This window comes from Mytilus trossulus, chromosome 11 (genome assembly GCF_036588685.1).
Source record: "Mytilus trossulus isolate FHL-02 chromosome 11, PNRI_Mtr1.1.1.hap1, whole genome shotgun sequence".
NCBI classification, from domain to species: Eukaryota; Metazoa; Mollusca; class Bivalvia; order Mytilida; family Mytilidae; genus Mytilus; species Mytilus trossulus.
In genome coordinates, this window is record NC_086383.1 from 56,454,697 (window position 1) to 56,471,429 (window position 16,733).

General features: G+C 32.3%; 1 protein-coding gene across 1 annotated transcript; it reads right to left on the reverse strand.

Annotated features, from left to right (window-relative positions):
• Positions 1-1,032: 1,032 nt before the first annotated feature.
• On the reverse strand, positions 1,033-11,958 carry LOC134691333 (MICOS complex subunit MIC27-like). Its single transcript, XM_063551793.1, has 8 exons — positions 11,898-11,958; positions 10,298-10,376; positions 9,417-9,542; positions 8,846-8,900; positions 8,276-8,371; positions 6,437-6,580; positions 3,136-3,164; positions 1,033-1,215 (listed from the first exon to the last, which is right to left on the reverse strand). Exons 2-7 carry the CDS (start codon positions 10,358-10,360, stop codon positions 3,145-3,147), a joined length of 504 nt encoding a protein of 167 aa, XP_063407863.1. The 5' UTR covers positions 10,361-10,376; positions 11,898-11,958; the 3' UTR covers positions 1,033-1,215; positions 3,136-3,144.
• Between the last annotated feature and the right edge of the window lie 4,775 nt (positions 11,959-16,733).

The window sequence follows — 16,733 nt, forward strand, 5'->3', positions numbered from 1 at the left end:
CCGCATTTTTGCGCCTGTCCCAAGTCAGGAGCCTCTGGCCTTTGTTAGTCTTGTATTATTTAAACTTTAGTTTCTTGTGTACAATTTGGAAATTAGTATGGCGTTTATTATCACTGAACTAGTATATATTTGTTTAGGGGCCAGCTGAAGGACGCCTCCGGGTGTGGGAATTTCTCGCTACATTGAAGACCTGTTGGTGACCTTCTGCTGTTGTTTTTTTTTATTTGGTCGGGTTGTTGTCTCTTTGACACATTCCCCATTTCCATTCTCAATTTTATATTTTTTTGCTTTTACATTTTTCTCACCAATACACATAGTTAATATGGCCTCTAGTAACGAAAGCTCCATTTGGAGTTAATGTGTTTAGAGACTTTTTATGTCAGTACACCTTTCCTATATTGCCTAATATTACAGAGCTTATTTTAATCAACATCAACCAATAGTGTTGCAGAACCTGTGTAAGATTGGTTAAATTCTTTCTTACTTAATGAATTAATATAAATATTGATGATGCTATAGTGATAGAAGTAATGTAAACCAACTTATTTTCGCGAGCTATTTAATTTTGCAACATTCGTGAGTAGAAAAATAACGCGAATATAAATCGTTGCAAATATGTCAATCTTTGATCTTTCCTCAATAAACTTCACCAAGTAAATCAGAAAAACGCAAATTAAATAGCCACGAAGTGGTCAAGAAAGGTTAAAATGCGAAATAAAGTACACATGAAAATAAGTTGGTTTACAGTAATCTTTTAAAGTAGATCTTGAGACAGCTGATTACAAAGATAGTCAATACTTTTTGTATGTAGTGTTGTATTTTTGTCTATTTTTTTTGTCATGGCCTTGTCAGTTTTTATTGTCACCTTCTACTTCTTTTAACCAACTTTTTAATATGTAGAATATAACAAAATTTGATTGTCTATTCAAATGCTATATTCACATATTTTAAAATTCCATTACTGTAGTCAAAGTTAGCTTAAACAGTAACCTAAATTATATGTTTCTGACTAACAGGAACATATTCACTCAATACAAAACACAATAATCTTTATTAGATGAAGTTTTTCAAAGTTTTTCTCTTTTAAATAGATATCAACCACTACTATACACATTTTTAATTCAATTTCTGTTTTTATAATCCAGTTTACATGTACATATCACAAATACACAAGTCTTTTTTCTTTAGTCCACCTCTTTAAATTCACTCAGGAATCTGAAATTAATATTATAGAAATTAATAATAAAATTTATTTAGTTATGATTAAATTACATTAAGGTGGTACCTTACACTACAGGGAGATAACTCTGTATAGTCAGCTAAACGTTTTAATTAAGTTGTGTTGTAAAAGGAATTTTAAGCTTCTCAAACTGGTGTTTGTCAAACTGCTATATAACCAGTGTATTTTTTCTGACTAAACGGTTGGTTCAAAATTTTTGAAATTTTTATATTTGTTTTAAAGGGTCAAAGTAAAATACTTTGACAAAATTTTATGAAAATTAAAAGAGCGAAATTAATTTTAGTGAAAGTGTTAGGTACCACCTTAACCTATCTTAATGATCATGTCATTCTTTTTATTGATTGTCAGTTGCTTATAAACATCCAGTTCCTACCATTTTAATTGGCATACAATAGTCATGAAGTGTTACGGGCTTCGGTGACAGAGTGGTCTTAGAAGTTCAACTACTATATCACTAGCTTCAAATTTTGAGGTTGTGAGTTGATTCCCTCATATGGCATGTCTGTTTGACATCAATATTAATCAATTAGGATTATCATTTTGTTATTGAAGATCAATGGTTATTTAATGGCACTCTGGCTTCATCCATCAATTAAAACTGACTGCCACATAATTAGGAGATAACTGTATTGTATTTTAAGCTCCGAAGGCATCCATTGGGGATTTGATGGTCACAGATTAAGTTTACTGGCCACGAGTTATCGGAGACAGTAAACGGGTATTTGATTCCTTCGGAGCTTAAAATACAATATTGTTATCTCCATTCTAATGAAACTGACAGAAAACAACGTTAATACATGTATTTAAAATCTGTCAAATGCTGTCTGCGCTTCCGCCTAGTCCTATAGCATCAATTGTCAATTGATGCTATGTAAGAAAGTGACGTTATCCAATCAAAATGAACGTTACAAACATTGTTGCATTAGAATAGCAAATAGTGCTTAAAGTGGAATTTACCAATCAATCTATCAATCAATTACTAATGTAGTGATTTAAACTTAAGTATTGAATGCTTCTTTTTGTAACTTCATTCTAAAAATATGCGCACAGTCAACGTTTTTACAACCCTATGAAGTTACAAAAAGATAATTACATTTTTTTTTTAGCTAGGATCATGATAAAACAAATTTTATCTATTTTTTATTTAATTCACCTGTGCACTTTATTGTCAGACCTTGTGTTATCATGAATGATAAGTTTTATTGAGTAATGCAATTGCTTAAGGAACAACATGTGATGTGCAGTTAGGGGGGGTTCCGTGGGTTGAAACCCCCTTTTTTGGACGATCAATGCATTTGAATGGGAGCTTATACATTGTAGTTGGAATCCCCCCTTTACTCTGGGTTGGGACCCCCCCCCTCTTTTAAAATGGCTGGATTCACCCCTATAGTGATTTATACTGTTGTTTAAATCACAACATTAATTAACTAGTGTAATCAAAAGAATGTTGAAGATCTAAAAACTAGTTACAAATTTGTCCATGGGTCTCGATGGATAGTTGTCTAATAGGAAATCATATTCACATGTCTTTTTTTCTTGACTTATTGACATCTTATTTCCCCTTCCAAAAACAGCTAAAATTAAGTACTCTTGTGCACTCAGTAAAGTTTTATGATTGACAGCCTAGACTTTTTGTATAGTGGAAGACTCAAGAATGTCATAACTACTGTGGATTCATTTATGTTCGTGGGTACCAATTTTCATGGATTGATGAAAACTTGCATATTCGTGGATATGTAAATTTGTTGTTTTGACAAATTCTGCATTCATTCCTTTAGAAAATCTGTATTTCATTGAACATTAGAATTTGTCGTTCCCCTGTCCCCAAGAAATCCACGAAAATTGGTATACAAGGAATAATAATGAATCCACAGTATAACAAATACAATTATTACCTCTCCTCTTTATTCTTTTTTATCTTTTTCTAAAAATAAAATAAGATTGAATTAAAATACATCTTATTATACTTTTGTAAATGACTGGCCACGATAAATTCCTGATATTGTAAATGTTTGCAAAAATTTTAAACATGAACTAATGATTAATATTTGAACCATATTAAACAGGAATACAAAAAAAATAAAATAACGTGTAAAATAGATTCCATGACCTTCAGCAGTTATGATGACCTATAATTGACCAGGAATGTATATGAATAGAAACCACAAAACAGTGTAATAATCAGTACATTTTTGTAAACTTTTGTTTAGATTTTGACGTACTTTTCATCCCTTTCTTTCAGCAAAATTTGCGCTCTATGGTAAAACATTACATCACCAATCCCACAATAGTTTTAGACAGATACTATTTAACGTAAAAGGTATAAGTCATCTATCAAATACAAAGAAATCTTTTAAAATCTTACCTGGACCATTCCACAATGACATGGCATAGTCTTTAGCTTTATTATAGCCAGACTGTGATATCTTATAAAATCTTACCTGGACCATTCCACAATGACATGGCATAGTCTTTAGCTTTATTGTAGCCATTCTGTGATATCTTATATAATCTTACCTGGACCATTCCACAATGACATGGCATAGTCTTTAGCTTTATTATAGCCATTCTGTGATATCTTATATAATCTTACCTGGACCATTCCACAATGACATGGCATAGTCTTTAGCTTTATTGTAGCCATTCTGTGATATCTTATAAAATCTTACCTGGACCATTCCACAATGACATGGCATAGTCTTTAGCTTTATTGTAGCCATTCTGTGATATCTTATATAATCTTACCTGGACCATTCCACAATGACATGGCATAGTCTTTAGCTTTATTGTAGCCATTCTGTGATATCTTATATAATCTTACCTGGACCATTCCACAATGACATGGCATGGTCTTTAGCTTTGTTATTGCCATTCTGTGATATCTTATATAATCTTACCTGGACCGTTCCACAATGACATGGCATGGTCTTTAGCTTTATTATAGCCATTCTGTGATATCTTATATTATCTTACCTGGACCATTCCACAATGACATGGCATGGTCTTTAGCTTTATTATAGCCATTCTGTAATATATTATATAATCTTACCTGGACCATTCCACAATGACATGGCATGGTCTTTAGCTTTATTGTAGCCAGACTGTGATATCTTATATAATCTTACCTGGACCATTCCACAATGACATGGCATGGTCTTTAGCTTTATTGTAGCCATTCTGTGATATCTTATATAATCTTACCTGGACCATTCCAAAATGACATGGCATGGTCTTTAGCTTTATTATAGCCATTCTGTGATATCTTATATAATCTTACCTGGACCATTCCACAATGACATGGCATGGTCTTTAGCTTTATTGTAGCCATTCTGTGATATCTTATATAATCTTACCTGGACCATTCCAAAATGACATGGCATGGTCTTTAGCTTTATTATAGCCATTCTGTGATATCTTATATAATCTTACCTGGACCATTCCACAATGACATGGCATATTCTTTAGCTTTATTATAGCCATTCTGTGATATCTTATATAATCTTACCTGGACCATTCCACAATGACATGGCATGGTCTTTAGCTTTATTGTAGCCATTCTGTGATATCTTATATAATCTTACCTGGACCAATCCAAAATGACATGGCATGGTCTTTATAGCTTTATTATAGCCATTCTGTGATATCTTATATAATCTTACCTGGACCATTCCACAATGACATGGCATGGTCTTTAGCTTTATTATAGCCATTCTGTGATATCTTATATAATCTTACCTGAACAATTCCACAATAACATGGCATGGTCTTTAGCTTTATTATAGCCATTCTGTGATATCTTATATAATCTTACCTGGACCATTCCACAATGACATGGCATGGTCTTTAGCTTTATTATAGCCATTCTGTGATATCTTATATTATCTTACCTGGACCATTCCACAATGACATGGCATGGTCTTTAGCTTTATTGTAGCCATTCTGTGATATCTTATATTATCTTACCTGGACCATTCCACAATGACATGGCATGGTCTTTAGCTTTATTGTAGCCATTCTGTGATATCTTATATTATCTTACCTGGACCATTCCACAATGACATGGCATGGTCTTTAGCTTTATTGTAGCCATTCTGTGATATCTTATATTATCTTACCTGGACCATTCCACAATGACATGGCATGGTCTTTAGCTTTGTTATAGCCATTCTGTGATATCTTATATAATCTTACCTGGACCATTCCATAATGACATGGCATGGTCTTTAGCTTTGTTATGGTCTTTAGCTTTATTGTAGCCATTCTGTGATATCTTATATAATCTTACCTGGACCATTCCACAATAACATGGCATGGTCTTTAGCTTTATTGTAGCCATTCTGTGATATCTTATATAATCTTACCTGGACCATTCCACAATGACATGGCATGGTCTTTAGCTTTATTGTAGCCATTCTGTGATATCTTATATAATCTTACCTGGACCATTCCACAATGACATGGCATGGTCTTTAGCTTTATTGTAGCCATTCTGTGATATCTTATATTATCTTACCTGGACCATTCCACAATGACATGGCATGGTCTTTAGCTTTATTGTAGCCATTCTGTGATATCTTATATTATCTTACCTGGACCATTCCACAATGACATGGCATGGTCTTTAGCTTTATTGTAGCCATTCTGTGATATCTTATATAATCTTACCTGGACCATTCCACAATGACATGGCATGGTCTTTAGCTTTGTTATAGCCATTCTGTGATATCTTATATAATCTTACCTGGACCATTCCACAATGACATGGCATGGTCTTTAGCTTTATTGTAGCCATTCTGTGATATCTTATATAATCTTACCTGGACCATTCACAATGACATGGCATGGTCTTTAGCTTTATTATAGCCATTCTGTGATATCTTATATAATCTTACCTGGACCATTCCACAATGACATGGCATGGTCTTTAGCTTTATTGTAGCCATTCTGTGATATCTTATATAATCTTACCTGGACCATTCCACAATGACATGGCATTGTCTTTAGCTTTATTGTAGCCTTTCTGTGATATCTTATATAATCTTACCTGGACCATTCCACAATGACATGGCATGGTCTTTAGCTTTATTATAGCCATTCTGTGATATCTTATATAATCTTACCTGGACCATTCCACAATGACATGGCATGGTCTTTAGCTTTATTATAGCCATTCTGTGATATCTTATATAATCTTACCTGGACCATTCCACAATGACATGGCATGGTCTTTAGCTTTGTTATAGCCATTCTGTGATATTTCCACTGCTTGGTTTGGGTAACACAGGGATGTAGCACCAACAACAGCAAATGATGAATAAAACAGTTTACGTAAAATTCCACCTACAATATAAAACTAGAGCTGTGAAGGAACTCACAAGAGGATATATTGAAGTAAGTTTATTTATTAGTTTAAACATATTTTATTTGCGTAAATGTGCAAAAGGGATGAGACACAAGTTAATCAAACTTATTTATTTCCCATTTAAGGTGGTACCCAACACTTTTACTTTAATTAATTTGGCTCGTTTAATTTTCATAACATTTTGTCAAAGTAGTAACTTTGACCTTTTTACAAAAATATAAAAATTTCAAAAACTTTCAACCAACCGTTTTGTCAGAGAAATTACACTGGTTATATAGCAGTTTGACAAACACCAATTTTGATCACTGAGAAGCTTGATATTCCCTTTACAACACAATGTAATTAAAACGTTTAGCTGATTTTACAGAGTTATCTCCCTGTAGTGTTAGGTACCACCCAAAATTATTTTCCTTAATGCACATCATCAGGAAGTGTTGTATGACTAAAATTTATCATTGCCCATCAAGCTATTTGTGAGAAGTTGGTTGACAAATGGGCAGACAGGGTGATTCTATGTACACCGCAACCTGCCCCCCCCCACCCCCCCACAAAAAAATGTTTTCCTTCAAATTTCCTATACCCTCCCTTATTGATGTTTTTAACAGTGACCTTCAACGTTGAATAAATTCTAAAAAATCATTGTAAGTTTCTTGCAGCCTATAGCACAAGTTGGAGTAGAATTCTTTCTTTTTAGGTTATACATAACACTACTGGGAGATCTGTTAAAATCAGCTGAACATTTGAATCATGTTATATTGTTAACATAGTTAAGGAGATATTAAGCATCCCAATACTGTGGATTCATTAATATTCGTTGGATACTAATTTTCGTGGTTTTCGTGGGTACAGGAGAACCAAGAATTCCAATGTTCAACGAAATACAAATTTTGTAAAGGAATGTGTGTAGACTTTGCCAAAACCACGAAATTAAATATCCACGAATATGTAAGTTATTCTCAAACCACGAAAATTGGTACCCACGAAAATAAATGAATCCACAGTAATCAAGTGTGTGTTTGTCAAACTGCTATAAATCCATTGAATGAAATTTTTTCTGTTAAGTGTGTGGTTCCAAGTTTTTTTTAAATTCTTGTATGTTTTTGAAAGGGTCAAAGAAAATGTTTCGTTTTTTTTGGGGTTTTTTTAACAGGCCAAATTGATTTTAGTCAAGATGTGAAGTTCCACCTTAAGGTCTGTTGATCAAAATTTGTGAATGCATTGCCTAGAAGAACATAATATTTGTTAAATTAATGTTTTGGCTATATTATACCTAGCTTCAATTGTATCTTTCGAGAAAAAAATTGCCCTCTATGGTAAAAAGTATTAGTAAGTTTTATATACACAAGTTTTTGGTAAATTTTCTTTATATAAAATGTAAACAAAGTTCTATCCATGTCAACACTCAGTAAGGGGGTCTAATTGGGGGGTTCCGATCCCGGATCCTGCTTACTGTTTTGTCAGATTCCTGTATCTCGCTAACACTGTGTATTTAAGCAATTTTCATTTTTTTTGTCATTTCCAGGGTCCCACTAGACCTCATTTCTGTTTTCCCAACACAATAATTTGACTTTTACGTGTCACGCTTAAAAAAAATCAGCAATAACGCATCACGCTTAGAACCAAATGAGACTCACCAGGAAGTCCCCCTTACTTGCACTTGAGTAAATTCCTACCTCTATGACCAAGAACAATTCCACCCAATCCAGCAACAGTTATAACTCCTGCTCTAGGCAATATTCCTGGATCATTCTGTATATAGTCTATTGTTTCTAAAAGTTAAAAAAAAAATAATATAAAAATAGGCAATATTCCTGGATCATTCTGTATATAGTCTATTGTTTCTAAAAGTTAAAAAAAATTAATATAAAAATAGGCAATATTCCTGGATCATTCTGTATATAGTCTATAGTTTCTAAAACTTAAAAAAAAAACGAACATTTATTGCATATATAATATAAAAAGAGGCATAACATACCATAATCTATGTGTAAATAAATATAAAACATAAACATTCATAAATGTTGATGTAAACAATCTAAATATGCAATATATATTAAATCAACTGTTTAATTTATCTGATAATAATCTATATCAAAGAAGTTTTTTTTAGTTAGACATCTTACAATAGTGTAAAATGCAGTACATGTATCAAGATATCAACACACAATCTTTGTTCATCATATACCTAAGTAACGGACATTTTGATATTCAGAAAAAATCAGATTAACAAAATAAGTACTCACGTTGTGTATGTGCTTTTCCAATTTCATATTTGTCTTTAATTGTGTCTGTCGTTTCCTAAAAATGTGATATGTATGGTCATGATGGTTATCCAGTTTAATTATAATGAAAACAGAGATCTTAATAAAGTACCCATATGCATATTCATGTGATCTGTCAAATAACACACAAGACTCGATAATTGGCCATTTCAGAATCTAATGCATTCTGGGTAAGATTTTCACAAGTGTACACCAAAACGTTGTGATTGGTTAAAAACGTTCCAAACAATTGAAATTCAACCAATGACCTGATGTTATTTTCATTTTAGTGTACGAACAATGAGATTACCCATAGTCCTTCAGATTCTGAAAAGGCAAATTAATAGTATGAGTATGAAACTTTCAAACAATGATAATTCTTGGATGGAGCATGCAGAGAAATTGCACAGGGTCAAATTTTTGTATTCTTAGCTGCCTTAAAATTCGAAAGTTAAACATGTGAAAAAAACAATGCCATGCTTTAAAACATGAGTAGCTCAACCTTTCTAGATTGTTGAAAGAATGTGGTAAAGACATTATTCCATCTACTTACTTTAAATGTGTCTAGTACTGTAAACAGAGATTTTCTAAATTCTGTTACTCCATTTTTAAATGGTGTCTTTTCTTCTGGGAAAACTTGAACTTCAAATCTGTCTTCAGGGTTATCATAGATAGGTAACTGTAATAGAAATATTTATATTGGATTTATTTATCTTTGTGTTTACCAAATAACAAGATTGATGAAAAATTGGATATTTGTGGATATTTGTTTTCATGGGTTTGCCAAAGCCTGCATGTAAGCCTCCAGAAAATTTACATGTACTTCTAACATTGATAATCAAGGTACACCTGTACTCAAGAAATCCACCAAAAATTGGTATTCCATTAATAATCATTATAATGAAACCACAGTATAAAAAGTTCATAAGTCTTATTGAATATTTCATATTCAGAAATTATTGCATGCATTTATTAGAGTAATTTTTAAGAATTGACAAAAATGTTAGGGCAATTACAGCAATTTCAATAAAATCTGCATATAGATAAATGTACAAGTATCACATATACAAGAATGTGAGTTCTAATTATTGTCATTATCAGGAAGTCATGTTTTAGCATAAACAAAAACCTTGTAAAATTGTATAGTCTCTCTTGTCATGCTTGTGGAGAATTGTCTCATTGCCAATAATACCACATCTTCTTTTTTTTTAGGAAACAAAATCTTAACTTCTCTGGTGCCTGACTGGAAAACCCAGTTCTTATCAGTGTTGATAACTTCTCCATTTGACTCACAGCGAGTCTGAACTTTTCCTTTTCATTTTGAAGTCTTGCACTCTTTGTTGTGTTTTAGTATATTTCACAACAGGAAGTTTTTAACGACCTTGACTAGCTATACAGCCCTTGCACAGTCAGTAATTGTATACTTATTCATACCTCTGAAACTTTTACTTTCTTTGATTCTGTTTCATTCTCTGCTAAAACCATTTGGAACACCATTGTATCTACTTTTAGCCTAAAATACACAGAACTATTTAATTAACGTGGTTAAGGCAAAGAATACATAAAAGTGCTATAATTTTCACTGCATCCTAAATAAATTGCTTGGCCAAGACCAGCTGGATACGACCGCAGAAATCCAACCCTGAACCACTGGGGTAAAATGGACACAATATTCTTGCTTGATACACGTCTGAACTTGGATTTTAATTGAATACTTGAAACATAATAGGTTTCTGACACAGAATAACTGTAGTCAAAGAACTCTTTATAAATGTTTAAAATTTCAAATGATTAAAGTGTTCAAGCTACATGGTCTAGTTATAATGCTTTAAGAAGTTTTGAAATTTTGTGGGTTAAGACTTCAGAGCACTTATATAATTATCATTCCTATACCATGTATACCAAGCAAATATTTCTCTTTTTAATCAATCGTATAAAATCCACCTCTCCTTCTCGTTTTTTAATTTTTAATCTTTGATTAGCTTTTATATAATGTAAAATGTTTTATTAATCATCTAGAATGAAAAAAACCCAGGGGGGTTCAATTTACCAGGGGGGGCATTATACCATAATAGCGGTATTTTGACCCTGGGGTCAATTTACCATGGGGTTCAAAATACTATATGAGACTGGCACCAATTGTATGGCATGATTCATTTTAGCAAATGAGATGTCTACCCAGGACTTTAGTCCGAGATTACTCTGATGTCCAACAGCTGTTTTACCAGACAAGCTGGCCATAGTATGTCATGTATTTCAAGCTAAACAGCTGTTGGACATCAGAGTAATCAAAGACTACTGGGACTTCTGTCAGCACTGTAACTGCATGGTCTACATCCGTAATTCTTCATTCGTAGCTCTACAGTGGACAGCTGGTTGGCTAGGGATCTCAACTACAAATGGGAAGCATTTCATTTACACTACCAATTGACCTTTTCGGGACATTTTGAAAATCTAACACTATTTTATTTACATTTTGACCCTAGCAACGTAAAAATATTTTCATCAGAAATGTCAACTTCAGTGGCGGATCTAGAAATTTTCATAAGTGGGGGCCCACTGACTGCCTTTGAGATGACCCGATCTGGTCATGATTCAGATTCCCTATATAATCGACCAATTTTTCCCCAGATAAGGGGCATGCCTCTTCTAAATCCGCATCTGAACTTTTCCCAGATTCACAAGATTGTTTTCACCAAAAAAAATATTCGTGATCATGGTGATTGTTGTCAAATAGTTCAGAAAATCGAAAAATGCTCTCTTCAGTAGACATAAGTCCTTCTTTCCACTGCTGAATATAAACCAGATGGTACAAGTTGATTTAAAAGTTATACATTTTATCGGCTTCAAGTCAGATGAAAATATAGATCGGTAAAAATTTAAATAGACTATTAAAATAAGAATTTAATATAGAATTTTCAGAGTTTTGTCGTCAACTATGACCAGGAATACCATAAGTAACTTTCTCTTAAGTGTAATTTACTAACTATAAACGATTTTTTAAAGGTTTTTGCTTGATATTTACAAATGTCACCTTGATTCATGGGCGCTGACATATTGTAAGGGAAATAACTCTTCACAGTACCGTATTTTCTCCAAAAAAAAAAAAAACGCAAAATATGTAATGGGATTTTGAATTTATTTTAAATGCCATTTTCTACAGGAAGGATGGGTTATTTTAAAAGTGTTATCTTGAACTTAAATGTTCATTTTTAAACAAGTAACTTACCATGTCTTCCATGCAAGAGGATCCTTTTTTCTTCTTTTTTGGGGCCATTTTTCACTATTCTTTATACTTTTTGTCCATTTCTTTCAATTCTTTATACTTTTTCGCCTCCTAGTGTCTCAGACATATTAACTCACCTCAATGAAAATCTCTACCATTATAACAAAGGTAGAAATCCAGACTAGTCAAGACCCATCAGTGGCAAATATTACATGCATATCAATATCTTATATATAGAATATAGGGTTTAATATTGCATGAATATTCCCCAAGTAGAATTTTATATTGCACAAGCTTGGGAGTGCAATATATGTTCTATGAGGGACAATATTCATGCAATAACCCTTTTATTGTATAGCAATATAATTGAAAGTAAAAATTGGTAATTTGTCGTTGATGACGTCATGAATTTTAAAGATTTATTGCACTAGTTCAATATTAGAATTTATTGCACACTAACTTTTGGTTACTTTCTGTTGGAATTATTATATTGCTATGCAATAAATAGAATATATTGCACTATACCTACACACCAAGACATATTTCTAACGTTCTAGTTTACAAGATAACTGAGTCATGTTCAGAAAGACTGTCACCGTAGCCATGTACATAAATCCCAATGGAGCAGACCAGTCTTTGCAATTACTCCAAGATGCTGATTGAGATTGATTGGGTGAAAAAGGAGAAAAATCCTAATCAAGTCAGTTTTACCAGACACAAGATTAAACCCATGACTGCTTGCATTCAAAGCCTAAACATTACCAAAATACCATGGGTGGCAGTTCAATCAGAAAACTTTTATTTAAGCTATGAGCCAGATAAGCCAGTCTTTACCATTCTCTTCAATGCCACAAATACTAGTAAGCAAACTTTTGAGTTTAGTGTGATGTCCCTTATCACTGAACCAGTACAAAATTTTATTTAGGGGTTAGCTGAAGACCACCTCCGGGTGCGGGATTTTCTCACTGCGTTCAAGGACGATTCGGCTGTTGTCTGCTCTTTGGTCGAGTTGTTGTCGCTTGGAATATTCCCCATCTCCATTTTTAATTTTATTGGTTGGTTTTCCTGTTTGAATGGTTTTCCAATAGTCATTTTTGGGGCACTTTTTTTTTTTTAACTTTTTAATTTTTTATTTTTTGGGGCACTTTATAGGTTGCTTTTCTGTGTGAGCCAAGGCTCCGTGCTGAAGGCTGTACTTTGACCTATAATAGTTTAGTTTACAAATTGTGGCTTGGATGGAGAGTTTTCTCATTGGCACTCATACCACATCTTCTTATATCTATGCACTAACCAAATACTCAAATACAATACTATCAAGGACAACCAGTTTTAAATCGCATTTTAATCAAATCTTCTTTAGTCATCAGTGAACAAATACACAAACACATACTTTTTTTCATATGATTTAATTTGTTCTTTTTTGAGCATTCAATAAAATGACATATACATGTGACATGGAATGATCATGGACCATGTGACCTCTACAAACTACTGACCATGTGACCTCTACACACTACTGACCTTGTGACCTGGTTTGTTTTACAATGGGGTACCAGTCTTTCAAAAAAAAAATCAAAGCTTTGTCGTGTTCTCCCCTAAAAAGTTGTATAAATTTTGGAATATTTTTTTGGTATCTGCAAAACATTTGGTGAATTTTATTAAAATTAAATGGGTATAATGGAAAGCAGGGAAGAACTGGTGGAAAGGGAGATAATTTTGAATAATTGGTTAATAATTTATTGTTGGTTGCTTAATGGCAAGTGGCAAATAATTCGGATGATTGACCCCCTTGTAAAAACTTGCAATACTCTGTGTGAATGAAAAAATTCTTACTAACCTTCCATTCACACATGACACACAAGGTGTTTTTTGATAAAAATCACTTTTGTGGGTGATTTTTCACACTGACACAGTGAATTCAAGAGTGCATTGGTAATTCTTACTTAATATCTCTCTAATAATTTCTATATTTGGTTGTAAAAAGGAGTGTTATCAATACAAATCAAAAGCAATTACCAAAGTGATTGACTTAACAGAAACACAAATGACAATTTTGACTGAATCTACATGTGTGTACCATACCTGTCAATTTTTCAAATTGCGCATTGGGGTTTTGTATGTGAGATGGCTGTCAGAATCCTAAAAAAACCTTCAAGGGGGCCTTTAAATACATTTTAATGCTGTTTTTTGGCTTCTTCAAACCTTTATAAGCCTAATGTCATGGGAAAGTTTTAGACAAAATTTCAATATGGGAGCCTCCATTGGGGAAATCCCCCGCAAATAGTGACAGTTGGCAGGTATGGTGTACTTTTGAACTTTGAATTTTTTGGGAAAGACTGGCAATCCCTTCTTTATTTGTGACATTAATTGACAATACTGATACTAAATGGATATTTTTTCATCATTTGGAAAAAATCTTTAAAACAAAAATCTTATGATTTAACTTTTCTATGTAGAGTTTACATAATAATCATATGAACAATTTCATGTAAATTAATTTTACACATCTTTACAACAGTATCTTAAATTTGTTAAATAATTTGTTTTGATAGAAATTAGTACAATGCTGATTTCTGAAATGACAAAAAAACATGATAAAATATTTATATACAACAAAAATTTATAGCCGATATATTTGAGTGTGTACATAGAACAATAAAGTTAAGTTTGCTCATTAGACTGTGAAATCGTTTTCCCCTTTGTTGAAAGAGTCATAATAATATAAAATTTCAATCTTAGTATCTATGATGATTTTATTTCATTAGCCAATCAAATTGAAGGACAGATAACACATGGGGTGGTTGATACCAGTTGACTATTTTGTTACCTATTTTTAAAACAAAAGGTGATAAATAATTACATTCTATACAAAGCATATGTTTTATTATTGTAGAACACACTCAAACAAATCAGTTATAATAATGGCAGCTGAAATCCATTGCATTGATACACACTGATTCATCACAACAGAGACCTTGTTCCATACTCATGATGTCTAGGTCTAAATATGAGGGGCTGTATTGTCCAATTCTTTATGTAATTTTTCTCTTTTCTTTATGTATTTTTTCTCTTTTCTTTATATATTTTTTCTCTATTCTTTATGTTATTTTTCTCTATTCTTTAATTTTTAATGGTATTTTTTTCTCCTCTTCAATTTTTTTGCCATTTCTCTGTTCTTTATATTTTATACCCACTTTTCAATAATCTATATATTTTCAGCCCATTATTCTTTATTTTGTAAAACCCATCAAGACCCTCAAATCTATATCATATAATTTGGCTTGTAAGACACAATATGATACACGAGGGGCCTGATGGGTAATTTTCGTTTCCTGATCAGTTCATTTTCGCTATCGTGATCCATTTTTCTACAGATTTTTTTTTAATATTTTCGTGATCCGTGTTCATGGACATTAATTTTCTGTGAATTGTGATTGACAAAAAAATCTTGACATGAAACCCCTATAATTAGGCCCCTCATACATCGTTTGAATATTGAACTAACTTTAATCACTGTTATGATGATAATGATAAAATACTACTGTTGCCTTGATAATATAATAAATTGCATTGATTTAAACTCAAATAACATATTAATACACATATCATAAACATATTCATTAACATGCAGACAAAATGAAATTTAAAAATAATTGTTTCTCTTTAAAAATATATCTTTTTGTTAATACACCTTGAAAACATGCCTAATACAACCGCTACATGGCACTACAATTAAATACTATAAGAAAATTTTACAAGGATTATGAAAATTAACAGTGGCTTATCTTGGGGGCAATTCCAGGGGTTGAAACCCCCTTATTTTTGGACGATCAATGCATTCAAAAGGGAAAATGTTTTGGGAACGCCCCCTTTGTCCTGGGTTAGGAACCCCCTTGTTAAAATGGCTGGATACGCCCCTGATTAATATGACATCTTTCAGTTTATAAGTGAATTAATTATATTTTGTAAAGCAAGTTAGTTTTTGAATTAAAATTTTGAATCATTTGAATTAACTCAGCTGTTTTGTTTTAGGAGATCTGATATTTTCACATAGGTTTTCATTTCTACGATATAATTCTAAAATTTAATAACTTAATTAAGTTTTTGTAGAACTTTTGGTATAAAAACATTCAGCAAATTTCCATAAGCATCTGAATAGGTAAATTCAGGAAATAGTAATTAGCATTGTGAAAAAGAACATCTAAGGAAAAAGCAAGAGGGCAAACAAAATTAGTAAGTTAAAAACAAAAGACAGAAAACACCATGACCAAAATTAAAAAGCTGAAAATACAGACCACAAAACACTTAAAGATGGTAGAAGCCCTGGATGTGTACTCCAGTGTGCAAAAAAGAAAAAAAAATCTTAAATGATAATTTTAGAGTCAAATTATGGGTACAAGTTTGGGATATAAACATACAGTATTTATAGAAAGTTTAAAACTTTTATAAGTGAACAATTTTTACAAATTTGTATTATTAAAAAACATACAAGAATATTCAAAATACAAATATTATCATCAAATCTTTTTACAGGCGAGGACAAACAAATAAAGAAATTTAGACTTCTACTAGAAGGTTGTTGTCAGATGACTTTTAAATTTTCTTATATAGTGTACGTCCAAAAGCAAGACACCCAGCTATATA